At 38.6% G+C, this 27,692-nt stretch overlaps 1 protein-coding gene across 1 annotated transcript in view; it reads right to left on the reverse strand.

Annotated features, from left to right (window-relative positions):
- Positions 1 to 16,702: 16,702 nt before the first annotated feature.
- The window catches only part of LOC126092829 (protein ATP6V1FNB-like), a 101,536-nt gene continuing 90,546 nt past the window's right edge, over positions 16,703 to 27,692 (reverse strand). The window contains exon 3 of the mRNA XM_049908558.1: positions 16,703 to 16,962. Coding sequence (XP_049764515.1) covers positions 16,703 to 16,962 — 260 coding nt within the window. The remainder of the gene's footprint in view (positions 16,963 to 27,692) is intronic.

Raw genomic sequence — 27,692 nt, forward strand, 5'->3', positions numbered from 1 at the left:
TGATTTTTCTGATGTTTCACTAGCATGAATGGCTGGCGTTGTCAAAACTTCATCACCCATTGCTGGTGGTTGTGTGGAGTCAAGCTCACAGCTGCAGATTATATTAACTGGTGCACAGACATCCAAGGGCTTTTCTGTTGCCGTTTCCACTGCCATTCTCCCTTTGATACCTGCAGCTTGGGAATCCAGGATCAATTCACTTTAAAGCTTTCATCTTTCTTGTTGAAGCTATTGTCATGTGTGTGTCATTCTATAGCTTCTCTGAACAAGTGTGTATGTAGCTCTTCTCTACAGCAAGAACTTCCATGTTGGCAAATTTTACTGTGTGATGGGTATCACAAAGCGTGTACTCCACTAATGCCAATTTCTCCACCTACCCCAACCTGCAATATTGCTTATGTTCGGTGATCCTGATGTATATTGATCATCCAGTCATTCCAAAAGAGATCTTTCTGCATGTACATGGTATGTGGTATATTCCTGACATTGCAAGATGGAACTTTTCTTCTTTGACAATTTGAGACACTCTTTGATCTTGTTTGTCAATTTGTGAATAGTCTTTATGTCATGTTTGCAAAACATGTGGCCAGTACTGTTCATCACCTTGGGTATGTATGGCAGAAAGGCCGTTCCCAATATTTCTTTTTCTGATGTGTCACTCTGTGAAGCATTTGACCTGTGACTCTTCTTATGTAACTGGTGGAGTATTCACTGCTCGTCAGACCATTTTCTATGTACTGCATCTCGCATCTGAGATTCTGTGGCTCACGTACAAGTGTATTAATATTGCTTCTTTGCTGGCTTGGATGGTGATTTGACACTTTGTGCAGGTATTGGTCCTTGTGTGTTGGTTTTCGATACATGCTGTGTCCCAGGTTTCTACCACTCCTCATGACCAGTACATCTAGAAAGGATAGCTGTTGCTCCCTTTCTACCTCCATGGTAAATTTTATGTTGCCATGGAAGCTGTTGAGTGTCTTAGGAATCTCCGAGCTGTTCCTCAGAATGGCTCCACACAACAAAAGTATCATCTGTGTACCCACACTACAACTTAGGTTTAAAAGTTGCAGAGTCCAGTGCCTGCGCTTCAAAATGTTCCATGGAGAGGTTGGCCACCACTGGAATGGATGGACTACCCATTGCGATGCCTTCCAGCCGTTTGTAGCAGTTGCCATTTCCCATGAAGTAACTTGTGGTGAGATGTACATGAAAGAGCTTGGTGATGTCTTGCAGGAAAATGGAACCAATGTACTTGGTAAACAAAGAAGCAGGGCTTCTGTGTTGGACAGTTTCCTCTGTATGTCTGCCAAAAGAGAAGATGCCTGATTGACCGATTTACATCCTTTCTGATCTGCTGCATCATACTTCATACCCTGGTTCACATGTCATCTTGGACCCTGAGAGTTTGTCAGCTGAATTAGCTCATCCTGAGGTCATCTTTCATCAGAAATATTATAGTGAAAGAGAGATCAGATGTGTGTTGTGCTATTGACCAACTGTGCACCAGGTGAGTGATGATAGTACCAACGTGGCACCAAAGTCTATGGCCATTTTGCATTACGCAGAGAGCATTTCGAACAGGAATGGTCATAATTTGTGGAAATATGATGTGAAATGTGTTTTTCAACCACTGTCTAAGGTCAGGGGCCTTTTAGGTCCTGTAAAGGATGATCTTGGTTTGTGTAAGGGGTGTCGTACATTATCCTCTCATGTCATATATTGATCATATTATCAGGAATGTGGAGGACCAGTGTATGGTATGCCCCTGTTGAAATGTCGATGATTGTCAGTGATGTCACCTGGCTATATTCCTGTAATTTATTTGACCTCTGTATATGTTGGGGGAAATTCATCCTCATAAGGTTAGCTTATTTCATCAAAATATTAGAGGACTGAGTAATATGGTAGAAGAGCTTCTTGTCTGTTTGGAGAATGAAGGAAGCTCTGAAAAATAAGACGTCCTGTGCCTATTTGAGCACCACATAAGCACAGGGTTAGACAAGTTACATATAAAAGATGACACTCCAGCATCTTACTAATGCTGAACTAATAACGGAAAAGGAGGAGTTGTTCCATATATTGTGACAGAACACAAGTTCGAAAGTGCTGAGACATGCAGATTTTGTAGTGATCAGTACAAAGAAGTGTGTGCTTTTGAATTAATACTGAAAAATAGTTCACTTGTAACTGTACATATACAGAAGTGCCAAAGAAACTGGTATAAGCATGCATGTTCAAACACAGAGGTATGTAAACAGGCAGAATATGGTGCTAAGGCCAGCAACGCCTATATGACAATGAGTGTCTGGCGCAGTTGTTAGATCGGTTACTACTACTACTAAGGAAGGTATCAACATTTAAGTGTGTTAGAATATGGTGTTATAGTCGGCACGTGTGCAGGAGTATCTGTGAGGTAGTGATGAAGTGGGGATTTTCCCATACAACCATTCCATGACTGTACCATGAATATCAGGAATCCAATAAAACATCAAATTTCCAACATTGCTGCAGCCAGAAAGAGATCCTGCAAGAATGGGGCCAATGATGACTGAAGAGAATCGTTCAGCATGATAGTAGTTCAACCCTTCCACAGATTGCTGCACATGTCAGTGCTGGGCCACCACCAAGTGTCAGCGTGTAAACCATTCAACGAAACATCAGTGATATGGGCTTTCAGAGCCAAAGGCCTGCTCATGTACCCTTGATGACTGCATGACACAAAGCTTTACGCCTCACATGGCTCTGTCAACACCAACGTGGGACTGTTGATGACTGGAAACATGTTGTCTGGTTGGATGGGTCTCGTTTCAAATTGTATCAAGTGGATGGATGTGTACGGGTATGAAGACAACCTCATGAATCCATGGACTCTGCATGTTAGGAGGGGACCGTTCAAGCTGGCAGAGGCTCTGTAATGGCGTGGGGCATGAGCAGTTGGAGTGATATTGGACCCCTGATAAGTCTAGATGTGACTCGGACTGATGACACGTATGTAAGCATCCTGTCTGATCACCTGCATCAATTCCTGTCCATTTTGCATTCCAGCAGACTTGTGCAATTCTAGCAAGACAATGTGACACCCCACATATCCAGAATTGCTACAGAGTGGCTCCAAGAACACTTTTCTGAGTTGAAACACTTCTGGTGGACCGAGCGAGGTGGCACAGTGGTTACACACTGGACTCGCATTCGGGAGGATGGCGGTTCAATCCCACGTCCGGCCACCCTGATTTAGGTTTTCCGTGATTTCCCTAAATCGCTCCAGGTAAATGCCGGGATGGTTCCTTTCAAAGCATGGCTGACTTCCTTCCTCGTCCTTCCCTATTCCAATGAGACAGATGACCTCGCTGTCTGGTCTCCTTCCCTAAAAACAACCAACTTCTGGTGGCCAACAGACTCACCAGACTTGAACATTATTGAACATATTTGGGATGCTTTGCAGTGTGCTTTCATAAGAGATCTCCACACCCTCATAATCGTACTGATTTATGGACAGCCATGCAGGATTCATGGTGTCAATTCCCTCCAGCACTAATTCAGACATTAGTCAAGTCCATCCACATTGTGTTGCGGCACTGATGCATGCTTGAGGGAGCCCAACACGATATTAGGCAGGTGTACCAGTGTCTTTGGCTCTTCAGTGTTGATCCTAATTGGGAAATAAATGGACTTTTTGTGAGAAGTCTGGCTTCCTTTCAGTGTTATCTGTCAGACAGCACCAAACAATTAAAAGTCTGTGCTGACTTCAATGTAGATTTTTTAAATGATGCTAATAGGAAAAATAATCTGGAAACCTTATTTTGATCCTACAATTTGATCTCAATAATTAACTCTACAACACGGGTGGACAAAGACAGTAGGACCCTAACTGATAATACATTTGCAAATATATTTAATGTATTTCATAACAGCTGTAGTCACCGCAATGCCTTAGGAACTATGCATTGTAATCAGGACAACACAAGCACTGCACTATTGTATTTATCTGCTGATACTGGGCAAGTCTTCCCCAAGAACCATGGACCTTACCGTTGGTGGGGAGGTTTGCCTGCCTCAGCGATACAGATAGCCGTACCGTAGGTGCAACCACAACGGAGGGGTATCTGTTGAGAGGCCAGACAAACGTGTGGTTCCTAAAGAGGGGCAGCAGCCTTTTCAGTAGCTGCAGGGGCAACAGTCTGGATGATTGACTGATCTGGCCTTGTAACACTAACCAAAACGGCCTTGCTGTGCTGGTATTGCGAACAGCTGAAAGCAAGGGGAAACTACAGCCGTAATTTTTCCTGAGGGCATGCAGCTTTACTGTATTGTTAAATGATGGCGTCCGCTTGGGTAAAATATTCCGGAGGTTAATAGTCCCCCATTCGGATCTCCAGGTGGGGACTACTCAGGAGGACGTCATCATCAGGAGAAAGAAAACTGGCGTTCTACGGATCGGAGCGTGGAATGTCAGATCCCTTAATCGAGCAGGTAGGTTAGAAAATTTAAAAAGGGAAATGGATAGGTTAAAGTTAGACATAGTAGAAATTAGTGAAGTTCGGTGGCAGGAGGAACAAGACTTTTGGTCAGGCGAATACAGGGTTATAAATACAAAATCAAATAGGGGTAATGCAGGAGTAGGTTTAATAATGAATAACAAAATAGGAGTGCGGGTAAGCTACTACAAACAGCATAGTGAACGCATTTTTGTGGCCAAGATAGACATGAAGCCCACGCCTACTACAGTAGTACAAGTTTATATGCCAACTAGCTCTGCAGATGACGAAGAAATTGAAGAAATGTATGATGAAATAAAATAAATTATTCAGATAATGAAGGGAGACGAAAATTTAATAGTCATGGGTGACTGGAATTCGAGAGTAGGAGAAGGGAGAGAAGGAAACATAGTAGGTGAATATGGATTGGCAGTAAGAAATGAAAGAGGAAGCTGCCTGGTAGAATTTTGCACAGAGCATAACTTAATCATAGCTAACACTTAGCTCAAGAATCATAAAAGAAGGTTGTATACATGGAAGAATCCTGGAAACACTAGAAGGTATCAGATAGATTATATAATGGTAAGACAGAGATTTAGGAACCAGGTTTTAAATTGTAAGACATTTCCATGGGCAGATGTGGACTCTGACCACAATCTATTGGTTATGAACTGTAGATTAAAACTGAAGAAACTGCAAAAAGGTGGGAATTTAAGAAGATGGGACCTGGATAAACTGAAAGAACCAGAGGTTGTACAGAGTTTCAGGGAGAGCATAAGGGAACAATTGACAGGAATGGGGGAAAGAAATACAGTAGAAGAAGAATGGATGGCTTTGAGAGATGAAGTAGTGAAGGCAGCAGAGGATCAAGCAGGTAAAAAGATGAGGGCTAGTAGAAATCCTTGGGTAACAGACGAGAAATTGAATTTAATTGATGAAAGGAGAAAATATAAAAATGCGGTAAATGAAGCAGGCAAAAAGGAGTACAAACGTCTCAAAACTGAGATCGACAAGAAATGCAAAATGGCCTAGCAGGGATGGCTAGAGGACAAATGTAAAGATTTAGAGGCTTATCTCACTAGGGGTAAGATAGATACTGCCTACAGGAAAATTAAAGAGACCTTTGGAGATGAGACAACCACTTGTATGAATATCAAGAGCTCAGATGGAAACCCAGTTCTAAGCAAAGAAGGGAAAGCAGAAAGGTGGAAGGAGTATATATAGGGTCTATACAAGGGCAATGTACTTGAGGACAATATTATGGAAATGGAAGAGGATGTAGATGAAGATGAAAAGGGAGATACGATACTGCGTGAAGAGTCTGACAGAGCACTGAAAAACCCAAGTCGAAACAAGGCCCCGGGAGTAGAAAACATTCCATTAGAACTACTGACGGCCTTGGGAGAGCCAGTCCTGACAAGACTATATCATCTGGTGAGCAAGATGTATGAGACAGGCGAAATACCCTCAGACTTCAAGAAGAATATAATAATTCCAAACCCAAAGAAAGCAGGTGTTGACAGATGTGAAAATTACCGAACAATCAGTTTAATAAGTCACGGATGCAAAATACTAACACGAATTCTTTACAGACGAATGGAAAAACTGGTAGAAGCCCCACCTCGGGGAAGATCAGTTTGGACTCCGTACAAATATTGGAACACGTGAGGCAATACTGACCCTACGACTTACCTTAGAAGCTAGATTAAGGAAAGGCAAACCTACATTTCTAGCATTTGTAGACTTAGAGAAAGTGTTTGACAATGTTGACTGGAATACTCTCTTTCAAATTCTGAAGAAGGTGGCAGGGGTAAAATACAAGGAGCAAAAGGCTATTTACAATTTGTACAGAAACCAGATGGCAGTTATAAGAGTCGAGGGATATGAAACAGTGGTTGGGAATGGAGTGAGACAGCATTGTGGCCTATCCCCGATGTTGTTCAATCTGTATATGGAGCAAGCAGTGAAGGAAACAAAAGAAAAATTTGGAGTAGAAATTAAAATCCATGGAGAAGAAATAAGAACTTTGAGGTTCACCGATGACATTGTAATTGTGTCAGAGACAGCAAAGGACTTGGAAGAGCAGTTGAACAGAATGGATAGTGTCTTGAAAGGAGGATATAAGATCAACATCAACAAAAGCAAAGGAGGATAATGGAATGTAGTCGAATTAAGTCGGATGATGCTGAGGGAATTAGATTAGGAAATGAGACACTTAAAGTAGTGAAGGAGTTTTGCTATTTGGTGAGCAAAATAACTGATGATGGTCGAAGTAGAGAGCATATAAAATGTAGACTGGCAATGGAAAGGAAAGCGTTTCTGAAGAAGAGAAATTTGTTAACATCGATTATAGATTTAAGTGTCAGGAAGTCGTTTCTGAAAGTATTTGTATGGAGTGTAGCCATGTATGGAAGTGAAACATGGACAATAACTAGTTTAGACAAGAGGAGGATAGAAGCTTTCGAAATGTGGTGCTACAGAAGAATGCTGAAGATTAGATGGGTAGATCATATAACTAATGAGGAGGTACTGAATAGAATTGGGGAGAAGAGGAGTTTGTGGCACAACTTGACTAGAAGGAGGGATTGGTTGGTACGATATGTTCTGAGGCATCAAGGGATCACCAATTTAGTATTGGAGGGTAAAAATCGTAGAGGCAGACCAAGAGATGAATACACTAAACAGATTCAGAAGGATGTAAGTTGCAGTAGGTACTGGGAGATGAAGAAGCTCGCACAGGATAGAGTAGCATGGAGAGCTGCATCAAACCAGTCTCAGGACTTGAGACCACAACAACAACAACAACTGGGCAAGTGACTTTCAAGTACATCTGCATTGTTGGCGATAAATGGAAGTTTGGGTCTGGCCGTGAGCTGTGCATGGGTAGCCAAATGTTAAGCCGACTGCTCATGATAAGAGGGGAATTCAGGTTTGAGTCCCAGTCCGGCACAAATTTCATTGTCGTCATTCTATTCTACAGCAGGTGGTTGTCCTTATTCGCAATTGTGCAGTCCGGCACAAATTTCATTGTCGTCATTCTATTCTACAGCAGGTGGTTGTACTTATTCGCAATTGTGAATACATTTAATGCATTATTATGTCTGTCATCGCCAACATTACTCTACATTTCATTGCTTGATCTTTGCTTTTCCATTCTTATACTCTGGTGTAAGTTTCTGCTGTTTCTTAAGCACATCAAAAGCATTATACCAAACTTTCCTGAGGCAACAGTCCAAGTTACAGTTAACGAGGTTATCTGTGACCTAAATTGAGTAGATTCCATCGCAGTGGAATTCCAGATGTTGGAGGTATGTGTTAGCACCTTTTTGTGGTTGAAATTTATGTAGTGTCTGCCGACTTTCCCAACTGTCTTAAGTGTGTGTGTGTGTGCTCTTTGTGTTCAGTACAGTGTTCTTCCACAAATCTGATAGTTTGGCCTACATATGACAATATGCTCTGGAAATGTGTCAGTGTGTAACATGCAATGTATTTTAGTTACATGCTATTCATATGTACACTCATTTCTTAGCTATGGCATTCTTTTTTGGGGAACATATGCACATAATATGAACGCAGTTTTCAAACTCCAGAAAAGAACCATAAGAATAATAACCAAAAATAGTAATTGAGCTCATTGTAAAGATCTGTTCAAAACACTGGGGATTTTAGCTGCTCCATGTGAATACATTTACCAGTCAGTTGTACACATCAAAAATAACATTGGTAATTGCTGCACAAACAGCTCTGTCCATGACCATGGACAAGAGCTAGACTCAACTTACATTTACCAATGAAAAAAACAGAAAACTCAAAACACCGTCTTCTACAAAGGAATAAAACTGTACAATAAATTACCAAAAGAGATTTAAGAAATTGCCAAAATACACTTATTTAAAAAGGTAGCTAAGAAGTACCTGTTATGCAATATATTTTATACATTGAAGGATTACTTAGATAAAACAAGAGTAGAGGTTTGGGAAAAAAATTTTATACAAATAAATAATAATAATAATATAATAATAATGATTATAAAACATCCTACATTCCACATGAAACCTTAACACTATGTTTTTTTCTACTTTTTTCCTTTTCTAGAAAAACTTACTCCCAAGCTATGCATAGTACAATAGTAACACCTCTTCATCATTCTGAGCTCAACATCTCACTCATTATAGAGGGATGCTGACTCAGTTTTTAAGGATAGCAAATGGGAAGTTGCAGTACAGATAATGGCCCAGAGATCACCTCTCTCTCTCTCTCTCTCTCTCTCTCTCTCTCTCTCTCTCTGTGTGTGTGTGTGTGATGAGTGAAGTGTTATGAAACAAAAAAAAGTATTGTATAGCAGGAGTAAATCTAATGATTGTCTCTAACTAGAGTTCTGTACATGTATGTGTATACGAATCAGCTCATATTTAAATTTGTCTAAACATGTAAATACTCTGACATGTCCTATATCCTTCTAAAAAGAGATCTACGGATGAATAAAGCAAGCTGCGCAGGATTAGCTGCGTGGTCTAAGGCGCTGCAGTCATGGACTGTGCAGCTGGTCCCAGCGGAGGTTCGAGTCCTCCTTCGGGCACGGGTGTGTGTGTTTGTTCTTAGGATAATTTAGGTTGAGTATTGTGTAAGCTTAGGGACTGATGACCTTAGCAGTTAAGTCCCATAAGATTTCACACACATTTGAACATTTTGAATAAAGGTACTACTACTACTCCTACTTATTTACTGGCAAGAGACTTAGTGATGGTTTTTTTATGGCACCAAACGAAGAAAAGGAAGAGATTGTGTCAGAACAGCCTGAAAAATTGCAGATAAGTGTATAAAACCAGCAACAAAGCAGCACTTCATCAGGTATTGATAAAATAACAAATACTTGCAAAACTTTCAAGATAATGAGTCAAAACATTCAGTGTCTCAAGAATAAAGTGTTAGAATTAGACGTCACCATAAACACCTTTGTAGATATCCCTTGTAATTTTCCGTCAGAACATTGGTGCAGGGTCAGTGAATGAAGTCTTATAAATATAAGCAATTTTGAATTAGCGTCTCATTATTGCCACAGTGTTTGTAAAAATGGTGGAGTATGCATATACACTAGGGCTGGGCTGCAATATGAAGTTAGATCTGAAACATACCATCTAAATATTGAGAAACACTTTGAATCATGTGCTATAGAGCTAAAATCTGAGGAGAAGTGTAAAAATCTAATTGTCATATCAATATACAGGTCACCACTAGGAGATAAAATCATATTTTTAAAAAATTTGGAAGCAGTGCTAAACATTTTGTATAACAATCAAGTGAACTTATTACTATGTGGAGATTTTAACATCAACTTGTTAATCGAAAATGAAGAAAAAAATACAGCTTTTGAGTATCCTGAACAGCTTTCACATGAAACCACTCTTCACAGACTCTACTAGAATAACAGTCATCGTCATCCCTATTAGATAATATCTTTACAAATATAGAAAATTGTGTTATTGAGACACAAAATGTAAACTTAGGTCTCTCAGACCACAACACATTAAATTCTCCTGTACCTGAGGTTGTTGAATACAAGAGGGAATACAAAAGGTACTTCTACCCAGAAAAGCTTAAAATCATCAACTGAAGAATCATTCAATGCATTTTATAATACTTTCACATCCATATTTGAGATATGTTTTCCAAAAAAACTGACAAGAATTAATGTCATGCCAAGAAACAGCAGCCAGTGGATAACACCTGCTATCAGAGTATCCAATCAAAAGCTAAAACTTCTCAATAAACTGAGAAAAGTCAACCAAGACGAACACTTTGCAGAATATGCCAAGACATATAAAAATTTATAAGAAAGTAGTTAAAACAGCCAAGACAATGCGCAATGACAAAGTAATCATAGGGATAGCAAACAAGTCGAAAACAATATGGAATGTAGTAAAAAAGGAAACAAACAAGTGTTAAAAAGCAAGATGACATTGTATTAAAAGATGATCGTGGTGTGTTACTCAGAAATGATACTCTAGCACATTACATGAATGACTATTTCATAAACACTGCAGTCAATCTGAGTAAAAATTTTGCTAGTAATAGTAGTACCACAGTTCAAAGACAGCAAAGTAGTAATTCAATATTGCTATGTCCCACAAATAAATTAGAAGTTCTTAAGATAATAAAAACAATGAAGAATAAAATGTCCTCTGGAATTGATGAGGTATCAGGTTCAGTCATAATTAAATGCCAAAGTATCATAGCAGAACCACTCTCACATATCATAAACATGTTATTAACAGAAGGGGCATTCCCGCAAAGATTAAAAATTTCAAAAATAAAACCATTGTATAAAAAGGGTAATATATATGAAGTGGAAAACTATAGATCAATAGCTTTATTGTGTGTATTTTCATAAATAATAGAGACTGCCATGAAAAATATAATTACAAATTACCTGAAAAAATTCAGTCTCTTATCTGCAAACCAACATGGTTTTTGCAAAGGCACGAGTACAGAAACAGCAGTTACCCAATTCATCAAAAACATTGTAATAGGACTTGACAGTAATAACAGTACAGTAGCAATAAACTTGGACTTATCAAAGGCATTTGGTACTGTTAATCATGATAGATTGCTAGACAAACTAGAAGCTATAGGTATACGAGGAGTTGCATTAAAATGGTTTCAGCCATATCTCCACAATAGAAAACAGGTAGTAGAAATTACCTCAGCGAACAATAAAAACCAAAGCATTGTGTACAGATCAGACATACAGACTGTACCATATATTAATGATATCAAGATCCCAATCAGTGGTACGCACTTAAGTTTGTTTGCTGACGACACAAATATTGTTGTAACAGACATAAATAGGGTATTGCCAACATCTGCAACCAGAGTTTTGGAATACATACAAAACTGGTTTGAACAGAACAGGCTAAACTTAAATATTTCAAAAACTGATTATATACATTACAGGAAAACAAAGTCTCATCATGATGTGAACCTCAAAATTCAAAATAAACAAATTGAAAGCGTAGCTGCCACAAAATTCTTATGTGTGCAAATTGATGAGAATCTAGACTGGAAAGCCCACATTCTCTACCTCACTAACAAGCTAAGCTCTGCTTGCTTTGCATTACGCATAATTAGTACTGTGTGTAGTAGCGTGTGTAGCAGAACTGTCTACTTTGCTTATGTTCATTCTGCTATCACCTATGGCCTAACCCTCTGGGGTCATAATAAGGCAAACATGAAAACCATCTTCACCTTCCAAACAGTTATTTCAACACACAAATATTCTACCCTTGCCATGCCTCTATATGAAAAAAAGTGTTGCTATATAAAAATGCACATTGATAATTATAAAACCAACTCAGATCATCACTCATACAATACAAGAATATGCAATGACATCCAATTAAAAGGGTAAACAAGGCTTTAACACAAAAATAAACCAACATTCAGGGTACTATTTTGTACAAAAACTTCCAACTCCGCTAAAAAAAAAAAAAAAAAAAAAAAAAAAAAATTGTCTACATTCAAGGAAGCAATATTTAAATTCTTAATGACCAACTGCTTTTATAGTATAAATGAATATTTACAGTAACCTTGTAGCAAGTAACTACATTAATTAACTATATGTCAATAGTACCATAAAGCAAATGCTTGACACAGCTTCAGTGTTAATTTTTCTGTAATATATTTCATGCAAAAGGCCCCAAACAAAAGTGTTAAATCAATTATTTACTTGTAATGTATTCCATATAAAAGTTCCTACTCATACTTTTATATTATTACAGTAATCAAAGTTGTATTGCCCAAAAATATTATGATGGGTACAATGAACCATTGTATTACATAGGAAACTATACACCCTTATCTTATTTTGTTATACTACGTTCTTTGATGAAATCCATACAATGTACATTGTTGCTGGATGAATAAACTACTACTACTACTACTACTACTACTATTACTACTTGTGAAATCTTGTCTTTTATGCTTCCATTCCTTCCAGATGCTGGTGCTCAATGCTGTGACATTGGTTATGTTACGGAACACTGCCCACCAAGATTACATAATTCTGGGCAGCATAAATGACTATTAAGGAATTCACAAGTTGGATATGTAATGGATCCCTTGCCCATGCATCTTATCATAGAAGAACACTAACAGCACACATTTTAGGATAGCTGGTCAAGTCAGTGGTTGCGAGCATTGCTTGGAGACAAGAGACACTTAGAATTTCAACCAAACAAAGGTACAGTCATGGACCTCTGATTCCTATGATTTCATCATAATGGAATTCATTGAAATTAAAATCACAAAAAAATGTTACTGATTGAGAGTCAGGCTACTGCCTCAGTAAAGTTTGAGATCCTGCTCTTGACCTGTTTAAGAATCAGCAAGAAGCTAGACCAGAATAAAAGAATGCAAAAGTAAAGGTTAAACAACATAGACAAGAGTAATATTGGGTTGCTGGACATTGCAATAGCGAGCCAAGTGTGGCACTGGAGTGTGACCAGGATATAACAAAGTACCTAAACTCTGACCTACCAGCAGTGCTCCCAGGTTTAAATAACAGCTACACCTGCCTCCTCCAACAGTACATCAGTGCATCTGATGATAACTCATTCTTTTGTTGAAATATTGTGCACATATGGCACAATGACCTGACCATTTTCCTGAAAGTGTTTTCCTCATAATATACACTAAGAAGTAAATCAGAGAACGTTTGCATTTTCTGGTCAGATGGCTTTTGCCCACTTTCTTAGTCCTAGTTTTACCTCTGATGGCAGCTTCCCCTTTTTGTGGAGGAGAGGGAGCTATAATTTAAAAGTACTTATTTGCTTGGTGAAAGGCTGAAGTGTGGAGTTACTGTATTGGTTAGTGACTCTTACTAGTCCCCACATATCACCTACAGCACATGACTACAGACAATAGATGTATTGGTTTACATTTCACTTGTAATAACCCTGTGCTTTGTCTACTGATGCCTTCATGAAGACACTGACTGTCAAGTCCTCACAGTCTTCACTAAAGAATTATCCCTGTCATTCTTCCTTTTTGAAGAGAACATACAAAATATGCTTTGGAACTACTACAAGACATGACCCTATATTTGTTTCATAGGATCCACATCTATTAGAAAACTTGTGCCTTCTACATGTAAGCAGAGTGACACTTCAGCAATGAATCAAAGATTTTCTCTGCTACAGACCTGACAATATGCTCTACTGCCCTTGAATTTGTAATTACTGTCTTGTGGGAGGTGCTAAATGACTTATATTCTAATGACCATTTCCCTAAATTGAGCCACTTGGCAGTGAAAGCAGTATCCAAACAATGGCCACGAAAATGGGCTGTCAGTAAGGCTTACAGGATGCTGTAGAGTAGCCAACTGGCTGTAGTACATCATCACAGTGTCTATGAATGAGTGGACCATGTGACAGAGGTCATCCACAAAACCCCTGATGCATCCATTCTGAATTCTGCCTCTCATTGCAGGAAACAAGGAGATATAGCCTACAAAATGACATAACATTTTTCCACATCACCAACTCAGCCAGCTGAAGTCCTACATTCTGTCTGCAGAGAGGGAGAGACTGAGATGTGCAACACTTCATTTGTAATATGGACACTTGTTGATGACACAGAAACTGAAATTGAAGGTAGCAAAGCAAAGCTGACTTGCTGAACTCTTGATTTCAAATGTTCCTTTACAAAGCTAGATCCAAAAGTACTGCCCCTGCTAGCCTCGCAGAAATGTAAAGATGAATGATACAGATTTAGAGTCAGTGATGTTGATGGAAAGCTGAACTCAATAAAACTGCACAAAGGTGCACAACCTGATTCAATCCCTATCAGAATCCATAAAAAAATTGTGGCTGATTTAGCCCATCTTTGGATCTTAATGTACCACAGGTTCATCAAACAAAAGATTGGGGTAATATTTGTGCAGAGCAGGGATGGAATTTGCCATGTGAGCAGTGTTCTTGCTCATGTGCCATAGTTCTCTTGCCAGGTTGCATACTTTCCCCAATGGCATGCCAAGCTGCCTGAGTGTGACGATGGTGCAGAGGGGGAAACGGTGAAAGTGCCTCATTTAAATGGAATGCAGTTGCACTGCATACAACTTGGTTTCCCATTTATTGACAACATAGATAACAAACAAACAAAATGTTCAGTATTATTTCATTGTTTTTGGTGTGCTGAAGATTATATTGTAGCTGATATATTATATCTGTATCTGGTACACATTGTCAGCACAAGGACAGGAGTGGAAAATTTCACAGATTTTTATTCTCAGTTGTCACATAATCATTACTTACTTAGTCTAGGGGGAAAAAAAAGCTTTTCACATGTGTGTGCACACATACACATACATTGATCAAAATATCTTATCATGTTTGTTGCAACCTCATTAAGGAGATGGGGAATCCCTTCCCAAGGAGAACAATGTACACCTCCCAGACAGTTTCAATGTAAAAGAATTTGTCTTTTAATCCAGAATTACATTGCATGTCAATCTGTTCCATCGGCACATACCTAGGTGCACTTTCAATTCAAATGGCAAACGACCTCAAAAGCAGCTTGAAAACAGATGTAAGACTGGCCGTATCCTCAAAATGTTTAGAAAACTATCCTTGTAATTCTTTCAGGGCCACACTGAATTCTTCAAACCTCACATTTTCTTTAATGCCAGTTAACTAAGGGAAATGGATGATGTTTTTGTCAGAAATTGTCCCTTTCACAACACAATTTTCTTTTTAAATGCATCCTCATCAAATCAGAAATAAGTTGTTTCTCACCTTACAATGTCATATTGTGCACAGTGTGCAGTCAAGTCACTTGAAATGTGGGGTCATTCTAATTTTTGTTCCTGCTCTCCTTTTTCTTTCAAAAATTCAAAACTATTGTTCCAGGCAAGCCCCTTTACTTAACCAACATACTTTGCAGTTTATATAAAGTCTCCATACTCTTTACTCAATTCCATCAAAAACTGTTGCAACAGACAGTGGAATAATGCACGAGACTTAAGAAAATTTACTATTCATTCTACCCATTTCATCATTTGCCTCCTGCCTGAAAATTTAGCACAAGGTGCTTTTCGATGTCTGGGACAATAAATCTTCTCTGTCAATCATAATTTTTTGCCATTTCATCATCAACTAAGTCTTTAAAATTCCTTCTATGTAGTGTAGCAGATGGTATCTGAATGTTAATCTGAATGTTAACCACCAGTTAAGCAGTTTTTTTATGTAGTGGTACTTTTAATGTGTTACAGTGGTTTCATTTAATCATAAAATATAAGCATCATAGAGTATGTTGTATTTAGACTCGTAGCTTGCCTCAGAAACCAATTGGGAATTTCACTGATTTGGTGGAATATACCAGTGGCACTGGAGGTAGCTGTAGTAACAATATATGAGTCACTGTTATCAAAAATAGGAATAGGCACTTGCTGGTACAGTATATGAACAGAGTTAGTCTTTTTCCAGAAGAGTCACTCAGCTAATGGGAATCAGTAGTTGTTTTTTCCTCCATATGGTAAATCAGTTTTTAGTACCAAGTTTTGATTATTAGCTTTGGTTTCTGGTTATGTTTTCTTAATAGTCAGTGTGATAAGTTTTACGTACTTTTAACTGTAAATTGATTTAATAAATGAAGCAACTTGTATAATATAAATTTTCTGATGACAGTGTGTTGATTGCTACTCATTTGAGCTAACAAGGCTATAGGTTTAACAGATACAGCAACAAATAAACAAGTAAATAAAATAATACTGATGCAGTCATCCTGGAATTCAAACCAGTATGTGTGTTTCATTTATATTTTTATTTGAGCTGCAAGTGAAAAACATAAACAAACATTACACAAAGGGTTTCTGTTATTCATTGGTAACACAACAGTTACATAACCTCAGACACCAAAAGAAACCATAGACATACACCTCAGGACAGAACAGACAACATGAAAATTATTAGTATAGCCTCAGGAGGTGTGGAATTGGGAATCTAAAAATGAGAGTTCATGGAGACTTGTTTACTTGCCAAAAATTAACCTTGTGTAGATCTCAGTTCAGCATGTGACATGATTAAATTCATGTGTGGATTCAAACCACTAAACAAAAGTTAGGAACAAGAATGTGGTGTTGGTACAATTATTTTTTATAACAGGAGCAAACAATATTCAGTATATAGTAGAGAAAAAGTGGCATTGAGGGTTGGGACAGCAGTAGACCAAGACTAGAGTTCGGCACGTTCTGGTGGTTTAGTAGTGAGTGGCCTCCGGAGTCCAGGGGGGTCTGGCCGCACGTCCCTCCTGCGCAGCGCAGCACGCCGTGGCTGCTCACTCCTCGCACACTCTGGCCGGTTCAGCGCCTGACGCATTGCTGGTGCCAGCCAGCCGTAGCGCTGGTTCACTGAGGCTGGGTAGTAGTACCGGTCAATGGGTGAAACCTTCTCCCGCAGTGACAGGTACTTCAGCCTGCCATCTCTCGTTGGCCCTGAAACACTCACATGTCATTAGGGTGATCCACAGTGGAGTTCAACAGAATAGGAGACAACATCACTGTCAAAACAGATGAACATCCTTGGTTCGATTCTGGGATGGGGCACAGTTTTTAAGGAGATTTTTAAAATGCATTTCATTCTTGTCATCTCTGTTTAGATCAGGGGGGGTGGGGGTGGGAGTGGGGCAGGTGGAAATTACAGACAAACAAATGATTACAATTCTAGAAAAATTGGATGATTAAAAGAACTTTACAAATTGACTAAGTCAATAATGTGGTCATCCACATCTGGTCCTTGAAATATTACTGTATCTCATTGCTACCGATCAGAACCCCTCGGAGAGCATTAAAGATAAACACCAGTCCTAATTGCCCAATTGTAAAGTGACCTGTTTCCAAATTACATACAAAAATAACCACTATTTCAGTATACATATAATTCAATAATGATGCTTTGCTGATTAACATTGTTCTTATGTGAAATTAATACTGTAACTAATCGAAAGAAATGTAGCACATGGTCAGGATGTACCAGTAAACCTATCATTATAAAATTACTACAGCAAATTAAATAGAACATATAAATAAAGCTTGTTAATTGAATCTCCAATATATGTTAGCACTAAAATTCAGGCACTAGTTGATTTATTATAAACAAATTTAGAAATGTAATTGTTACCTGTAACATAATCAGTCAGAAAATGTTATATTAACTCATAATTAAGTTGAAAATAGGTTCACCTTGTTCAGCACTGAGATTGTAAATTTTTAGCAACGGGTATCTCATATTTGGTTTAACTTTTAATTGTGATTTTACATAAAATTGTAATTTTCATTGTAGGTAATTGTTAACAAAAGTATAAATAGAGGTCACGCAGGCGCCTTGGGGCACTCGTTTTTTGGCTAGGGTTGCGAGCAAATGTATTGTAGGCTCACTCGTTTGTTGATTGTTGTGAACACTGTGTCATTTGATGTCAACTTTGGGTACATGTGATGTAACCGGTACAGTTCACCAGATTCGGACACCAGAGTCCTGGAAACATATTGGTGTTAAAACTGCACTGTACTTTGGAATTTATTTGGGAGTCTTCCGCAATCCTTTTCATAGGCTGCACAGCGACAAGACGAATCGAGGAATTGTACAACACCCCGAGAACTATACAACTTTCACTGTTGGTAGAATTGAGGTGAAAACAACAGCATATCGACTGGGCATTTCACTCAAAAGTCAAAACATTTGCAATGCGGAGGTGGGAAAATACAAACATCTCATCCTTATGCAAGCAATTATTCAGCTTACCACTTACTGACAGAGTTGTTGGATGTCCTCCTGAGGGATATCATGCCAAATCTGTCCAGTTGGTGAATTAGACCATCAAAATCTCGAGCTGGTAGGAGGGGCCTTCCCATAATGCTCCAAATGTTCTCAGTTGGTGAGGGCTTTGGTGACCATGCTGGGCAAGGGAGGGTTTGGCAAGTATGAAGACAAGCAATATAAATGCTCACAGTGTGCAGGCAGGCATTATCTTGCTGAAATGTGAGCTCAGGATGACTTGCCATGAAGGGCAACAAGCATAGAATACCATTTATTTATTTATTTATATCCCATAAATCCAATACTGTGAGGCAGGATGTAGGACATGTCAGAATTATTACAAATAATACAAAAGTAATACATATAAGTACCTCTTGCAAGAGGATATTTGGTATAAGACAAAATACACATCTATAGGTACAGAAAAAATTACATTAAAAAATATGGTAGATCTTATTTGCTAAATGAAAGACACAGTAATGTTAACAGTGATTGTGAGTAGTGTAATGCACAATAGCACATCAAATTAGTAAATGAAAAAATCAGTTACTCTACTGAAATATTCTTCCATCGAATAGAAGGAATTATCTAGTAAATACTGTTTGAACTGTTGTTTAAATTTGGGAAGCTCGTGGATAAGTAGTTTCAGTGATGGTGGAAGAGCATTGAACACCTTGCAGCTCATGTAATGGACTCCTTTTTGTACAATAGTCAGGTTTTTCGATTCATAATGGAGGTCCATCTCCCTCCTGGTATTGTGGGTATGGTACTGGTTTTGTATGATTGTCCATTTTTACCAATGAAACATAACAAGGAGTAGATATATTGGCATGCAGTTGTCAGTATCCCTAATTTTCTGAAAAGGTTCCTACAAGAATGTCTAGGCTGGACTCTGCTCGTTATCCTAATAACTCTCTTTTGGGCAATGAATATTTTTTTTATATTGGCTGATTACCCCAGAAAAATACGCCATACAGCAATAATGCATGGAAATAACTAAAATAAGCAGTTTTTATGGTGTCTCGGTCACATACAGTGGACATAATATGAACAGCGAATGTTGCTGAGCTGAGTTTTTTGTGGAGGTGCAAAATATGTTCAGACCATTTTAGACTGTTGTCAATGTGTACACCCAGAAACTTGGTTGACTCAACTTGTAATAACTCACTACCATTCAATGTAATACTTAATTGATCCTCAACTTTTTCCTTACTTGGAAATGCACAAACTGGGTCTTATTAACATTTAGTGATAACCCATTATTTACAAACCAGTTACATACTTCACTAAAGACAATATTGGCCAATTCCTCAAGATTGAGGTTGGGAGTTTTATTGATGAGAATAGAGGTGTCATCAGCAAAAACAGTAAAGTGAATTTTAAAGCTAGTATGCAAGGGAAGGTCATTGATAGAGATGAGGAAGAGAAGGCAATAAATGCAAGGCAGCCTGGCAAATAATAAAACAAGAGAATACACCAAAATGCACAGAAACAGCTCTGCTTGATCCTGAAGAATTAAACGAGTACTTTTTAAACTCAGTTAAAGAAATAAGTAACAGTATCAAAGCAACAAATTCATCTGCAATGAACCTTGTTGGAACACCACTGCCTGTTAACCTGGCATTTCAATGGAGGGCTGTCACACCTGCTGATGTTATAAAAGCTGTATCCAAATTTTCAGGTTCTAAAAGTATGGACTGTTATTGGTTATCAAATAACATAATTAAAAAAACAATACACTCAATCGTCAAACCATTAGCTTATATTTTTAATAAATGTGTAGAATTTGGAGTTTTTCCGGATGCACTCAAGGTATCAAAAGTTGTCCCAGTTTTTAAAAAAGGAGACAAACATCTCCCCCAAAGCCACAGACCAGTCTCCATTGTTCCAATATTCTCAAAGGTATTTGAGGTGCTGATACACACACAAATAAGCAACGTCTTTGAAAAACACAATATCCTATGTAACAATCAGTTTGGCTTTCGAAAGGGGAAGAACACAACAGGGGCCATCTTGGAAATCATTGACCAAACCTTAACAGCTTTTGAAAATAATAACATGGTATCACTGGTATTATGTGACCTAAGCGAAGCTTTCGATTGCATTCCTGTTGACATACTACTGGAGAAACTAGAGTTTTATGGGGTGAGAGGGAGCACTTTATCTGTGATAAATTCTTATTTAAGTAACCGTAAACAATTCGTTTCAGTCAGAAATTTAAATTCTTCCATCATGGAAATCAGCACAGGTGTACCACAAGGGTCTATCCTTGGACCCTTCTTCTTCATTGTCGCTATTAATGATTTACCTAAAAATATAGCTCACCCTGTTGTGTGTTATGCTGACGATACAACACTACTTACCACACATCAGAACATTTCAGATCTGAATAACCTAACAAAAGAAACACTAGATAAGGCCCTGGACTGGTTTGCAGCCAATAAGCTCCTATGCAGTCCTGACAAAACACAACAACTTTTAATGGGAACATCAAATGAAGTAGGCAATAAGTCGGTAAAACTCTTAGGTATTCACATTGACTCAAAACTATATTGGGAGGAACATGTCAATCATGTAAGTGAAAAAATATCTCGGGTGGCATACCTTCTCTTGAAACTAAGGGAGGTAGTGAGCTTGGAGTACCTCAGGGTGACATACTTTGGGCTATTCCAGTCACATATTTCATATGGTCTCATTATACGGGGGCACTCCCCTCACATCAAAAACGTATTGAAATTACAAAAAAAAGTCATACGTATAATATGTAAAAGAGGTCATAGGGAGCACTGTCGTCCTCTTTTCTCCAGACTCAGAATACTTACAATTATAAATTTATACATCTATGTGTCTGTACTCTATATTAAAAATAATATTTCAGAATTTATTGCCAGAAAGGAAATACACGAACACAACACCAGGGCGAACGGTAATTTAGACATACCGCGCCACAGATTAGCGAGAACAGGAAATTCCCACAAAGTTAACCCACTCAAAATGTTCAATAAACTGCCAATTCATGTTCAGTCTATGGATACAAATTCTTTTAAAATTGAGTGGTACAGCTGGCTGTCAGATCATCCGTTCTATGACATTAAAGAATTCTTTGAGATGCCTGAGGAGAATATAAGCATTTAAAAGTTGTCTGTAGTTAAACATATTATTTTGTGCTGTGGTTAATCATGTGTAATTACAAAGTTTATACTATAAACAATAAAATACCATATTATATTAGATTATAAGATAGCTTGTTGCGTTAGCTTTTAAAAGCTATCCTTTGTAATTTGGTACACTGCCATGCTTCAAATGTATTTATAATGTATTGACAGAAGTTTATTTTGTTATTCTGTATGTACTAGTACATCTTGTATGACGAAGCCAATATCATTGTAAAATGATCTATGGTGAATAAAATTCTTGAAAATACTTGAAGGGGGCCAAGTACAGAGCCCTGAGGAACACCACAGCCAATTGAGCCCCAGCTAGATGACACAGAGAACACCTCAGAGTCGTTCAACATGACCTTCTGCTTTCTTCCAGCTAGTTAGGATTTAATTCATGAGCCAACTGAGCCACTTATACCATAATATTCAGCCTTTGCTAAGAGGATTCCCCCCCCCCCCCCCCCCCATGAACCATGGACCTCCCCATTGGTGGGGAGGCTTGCGTGCCTCAGCAATACAGATGGCCATACCGTAGGTGCAACCACAATGGAGAAGTATCTGTTGATAGGACAGACAAACGTGTGGTTCCTGAAGAGGGGCAGCAGCCTTTTCAGTAGTTGCAGGGGCAACAGTCTGGATGATTGACTGATCTGGCCTTGTAACACTAACCAAAACGGCCTTGCTGTGCTGGTACTGTGAACGGCTGAAAGCAAGGGGAAACTACAGCCGTAATTTTACCCGAGGGCATGCAGCTCTACTGTATGATTAAATGATGATGGCGTCCTCTTGGGTAAAATATTCCGAAGGTAAAGTAGTCCCCCATTCGTACCTCCGGGCAGGGACTACTCAGGAGGACGTTGTTACCAGGAGAAAGAAAACTGGCGTTCAACGGATCAGAGCGTGGAATGTCAGATCCCGTAATTGGGCAGGTAGGTTAGAAAATTTAAAAAGGTAAATAGATAGATTAAAGTTAGATATAGTGGGAATTAGTGAAGTTCGGTGGCAGGAGGAACAAGACTTTTGGTCAGGCGAATACAGAGTTATAAATACAAAATCAAATAGGGGTAATGCAGGAGTAGGTTTAATAATGAATAACAAAATAGGAGTGCAGGTAACCTACTATAAACAGCATAGTGAACGCATTATTGTGGTCAAGATAGACATGAAGCCCATTCCTACTACAGTAGTACAAGTTTATATGCCAACTAACTCTGCAGATGATGAAGAAATTGATGAAATGTATGATGAGATAAAAGAAATTATTCAGGTAGTGAAGGGAGATGAAAATTTAATAGTCATGGGTTACTGGAATTCGAGAGTAGGAGAAGGGAGAGAAGGAAACATAGTAGGTGAATAAGGATTGGCAGTAAGAAATGAAAGAGGAAGCTGCCTGGTAGAATTTTGCACAGAGCATAATTTAATCATAGCTAACACTTAGTTCAAGAATCATAAAAGAAGGTTGTATACATGGAAGAATCCTGGAAACACTAGAAGGTATCAGATAGATTATATAATGGTAAGACAGAGATTTAGGAACCAGGTTTTAAATTGTAAGACATTTCCATGGGCAGATGTGGACTCTGACCACAATCTATTGGTTATGAACTGTAGATTAAAACTGAAGAAACTGCAAAAAGGTGGGAATTTAAGGAGATGGGACCTGGATAAACTGAAAGAACCAGAGGTTGTACAGAGTTTCAGGGAGAGCATTAGTGAACAATTGAGAAGAATGGGGGAAAGAAATACAGTAGAAGAAGAATGGGTAGCTGTGAGAGATGAAGTATTAAAGGCAGCAGAGGATCAAGTAGGTATAAAGATGAGGGCTAGTAGAAATCCTTGGGTAACAGACGAGAAATTGAATTTAATTGATGAAAGGAGAAAATATAAAAATGCGGTAAATGAAGCAGGCAAAAAGGAGTACAAACGTCTCAAAACTGAGATCGACAGGAAGTGCAAAATGGCCTAATAGGGATGGCTAGAGGACAAATGTAAAGATGTAGAGTCTTATCTCACTAGGGGTAAGATAGATACTGCCTACAGGAAAATTGAAGAGACCTTTGGAGATAAGACAACCACTTGTATGAATATCAAGAGCTCAGATGGAAACCCAGTTCTAAGCAAAGAAGGGAAAGCAGAAAGGTGGTAGTATATAGAGGGTCTATACAAGGGCGATGTACTTGAGGATAATATTATGGAAATGGAAGAGGATGTAGATGAAGATGAAAAGGGAGATACGATACTGTGGGAAGAGTCTGACAGAACACTGAAAGACCTAAGTCGAAACAAGGCCCCGGGAGTAGACAACATTCCATTAGAACTACTGACGGCCTTGAGAGAGCCAGTCCTGACAAGACTCTATCATCTGGTGAGCAAGATGTATGAGACAGCCGAAATACCCTCAGACTTCAAGAAGAATATAATAATTCCAATCCCAAAGAAAGCAGGTGTTGACAGATGTGAAAATTACCGAACAATCAGTTCAACAAGTCATGGATGCAAAATACTAACACGAATTCCTTACAGACGAATGGAAAAACTGGTAGAAGCCCCACCTCAGGGAAGATCAGTTTGGATTCTGTAGAAATATTGGAACACGTGAGGCAATACTGACTTTATGACTTATCTTAGAAGAAAGATTAAGGAAAGGCAAACCTATGTTTCTAGCATTTGTAGAGTTAGAGAAAGCTTTTGAAAATGTTGACTGGAATCTTCTCTTTCAAATTCTGAAGGTAGCAGTGGTAAAATACATGGAGTGAAAGGCTATTTACAATTTGTACAGAAAACAGATGGCAGTTATAAGAGTTGAGGGGCATGAAATGGAAGCAGTGGTTGGGAAGGGAGTGAGACAGGGTTGAAGCTTCTCCCCAATTTTATTCAATCTGTATAATGAGCAAGCAGTGAAGAAAAAGACAGCAGAAAAATTTGGAGTAGAAATTAAAATCCATGGAGAAGAAATAAAAACTTTGAGGTTCACTGATGACATTGTAATTCTGTCAGAGACAGCAAAGGACTTGGAAGAGCAGTTGAATGGAATTGACAGTGTCTTGAAAGGAGGATATAAGATGAACATCAACAAAAGCGAAACAAGGATAATGGAATGTAGTCGAATTAAGTTGGGTGATGCCGAAGGAATTAGATTAGGAAATGAGACACTTAAAGTAGTAAAGGAGTTTTGCTATTTGGTGAGTAAAATAACTGATGATGGTCAAAGTAGAGAAGATGTAAAATGTAGACTGACAATGGCAACGCAAGCATTTCTGAAGAAGAGAAATTTGTTAACATCGAGTATAGATGTAAGTGTCAGGAAGTCATTTCTGAAAGTATTTGTATGGAGTGTAGCCATGTATGGAAGCGAAACATGGGTGATAAATAGTTTGGACAAGAAGAGAATAGAAGCTTTCAAAATGTGGCTCTACAGAAGAATACTGAAGATTAGATGGGTAGATCACATAACTAATGAGGAGGTATTGAATAGAATTGGGGAGGAGTTTGTGGCGCAACTTGACAAGCAGAAAGGACCGGCTGATAGGACATATTCTGAGACATCAAGGAATCACAAATTTAGCATTATAGGGCTGTGTGGAGGGTAAAAATCGTAGAGGGAGACCAAGAGATGAGTACACTAAGCAGATTCAGAAGGATGTAGGTTGCAGTAAGTACCGGGAGATGAAGAAGCTTGCACAGGATAGAGTAGCATGGAGAGCTGCATCAAACCAGTCTCAGGACTGAAGATCACAACAACAACAAAGTGGATTTCATGATTAACACTATCAGAGGCCTTAGAAAGGTCACAGAAGATACCAACAGGAGATAATTTATAATTAAAAGACTCTCAGATTTTATGGGTGAAGGAAAAAAGAGCTTGTTCTGTTGATACACCCTGTTGAAATCTGAACTGGCTACTGTTTAATACCTTATAATGCATGAGCTGTTCAATAAGTCTTTTCTGAACCAATTTCTCAAGAAATTTAGGAAAGGTTGTTAAAAGGGAGATAGGCCAATAGTTAATAATGTTGCCTTTATCGCCTTTTTTAAAGAGAGGTTTGACAATAGCATACTTTAGTCTCTCAGGAACAATCCCATGCTGGATGGATTCATTGAATATGTGCCACAGTATTTTGCTTATCGGCTTAAAGTCTCCTTCAGTAATGTTGAAGGGATACCATCTATGCCAACAGAATTCTTGCTCTTCATCTCTCTAATTATATCCTCCCCACTCCACCAAGAGTGTCTTTCCGCCATCCACCTAACCTTCGTAACCTCTTAGTTCATCCCTATGAAATCCCCACACCACCTTCCCTACCCTCTGGCTCCTACCCTTGTAACCGCCCCCAGTGTAAAACCTGTCCCATGCATCCTCCCACCACCACCTACTCCAGTCCTGTAACCCGGAAGGTGTACACAATCAAAGGCAGAGCCACGTGTGAAAGGACCCACGTGATCTACCAACTGACCTGCCTACACTGTGACGCATTCTATGTGGGAATGACCAGCAACAAACTGTCCATTCGCATGAATGGACACAGGCAGACAGTGTTTGTTGATAATGAGGATCACCCTGTGGCTAAACATGCCTTGGTGCACGGCCAGCACATCTTGGCACAGTGTTACACCGTCCGGGTTATCTGGATACTTCCCACTAACACCAACCTATCCGAACTCCGGAGATGGGAACTTGCTCTTCAATATATCCTCTGTTCCCGTTATCCACCAGGCCTCAATCTCCGCTAATTTCAAGTTGCCGCCACTCATACCTGACCTGTCATTCAACAACATCTTTGCCTCTGCATTTCCGCCTCAACTGACATCTCTGCCCAAACTCTTTGCCTCTGTATATGTCTGCTTGTGCCTGTATATGTGTGGATGCATATGTGTGTGTGCGCGAGTGTATATCCGTCCTTTTTTCCCCCTAAGGTAAGTCTTTCCGCTCCCAGGATTGGAATGACTCCTTACCCTCTCCCTTAAAACCCAAATCCTTTCGTCTTTCCCTCTCCTTCCCTCTTTCCTGACGAGGCAACCATTGGTTGCGAAAGCTAGAATTTTGTGTGTATGTTTGTGTTTGTTTGTGTGTCTGTCGACGTGCCAGCACTTTCGTTTGGTAAGTCAAATCATCTTTGTTTTTAGATATAATTATATTCTCAATTTCATGTACTGTGACAGGAGACACTTTAATCTGCTTGTTTTTTTTATTAATAGCTGTTTGAAGGGATAACATGACTTCATTAACAGAACATGTTTTGCCAGTTTGTACTGCTGATGCCAGAAAGTGGTTGTAAAAAATGTCAGTGATTATTTCTACATTGTCATGAATGGTATCATTTGTTTTAATTTCTATTGTGTTTTCTGCAGCAGGGATTTTATCTGTTTCCCTTTTTATTATGCCCCATATGGTTTTAATGTTGTTATTAGAGACATCAATTTCTGATTTTATAGAAATACTCTTTACCCTTCTTAGAACTTTTTAAAGGATAGAGCAGTATAGTTTGTAATATTATTCCATTTCTACACTATAACTGGATTTGAGTGAGGCATACAGATTCCTTTTCCTTCTGCAAGACGTTTTAATGCCCGGAGTTAGCCAGTTTTTATTACAGTAGGTCTCGCATTTGGATCTGACGGTCCTTTTAGGAAAGGCCACTTCGAATAGGCAGATAAATTTATTTAGAAAAGCATTGTACTTGTCATTAACATTGTCATCGTCCCAGTCTACTTCTTGTAGGGAATTACAGAAGCTATTGATAGACTGTGTGTTAATTACTCTGAAAGTTTTACTGCAGGAATTGTTCTTACAAAGAGGGCTAACATTATCAATTGAAAGTAGTTGACCATCATGGCCTGAGAGCCCATTCAATATACGTTTTACAGTTATGTTTAGAATTCTACTGCTGTCTAAGAAGATTTTGTCATTCTGACATGTAGAATTAGCTGTGACTCTACTGAGAAAATCCACCAGTGCTGTTAAGTTAAAAGAGTTCATTAAATGTGATAAATCATTTCTTCCCATGTTATCAGTAAGAAAGTCATTATTAAAATCACCTACAATTATAATATCTTTTGTTTTTGTAAAGAGATGAGTTAACAGAAATTCTAACTGTTTTAGAAAAATACAGATTTTCCCTGTAGGAGCACTATAAAATGAAAGGACAGTTACTTAAGAGAAATCAGTACAGATTACAACTCCACAAACCTCACAATGTTGATCAATACAGTATTCACTCAAGTCTAAAGATCTATAAGCTATTTTGTTC

This window comes from Schistocerca cancellata, chromosome 7, assembly GCF_023864275.1.
Source record: "Schistocerca cancellata isolate TAMUIC-IGC-003103 chromosome 7, iqSchCanc2.1, whole genome shotgun sequence".
Classification (NCBI taxonomy): Eukaryota; Metazoa; Arthropoda; class Insecta; order Orthoptera; family Acrididae; genus Schistocerca; species Schistocerca cancellata.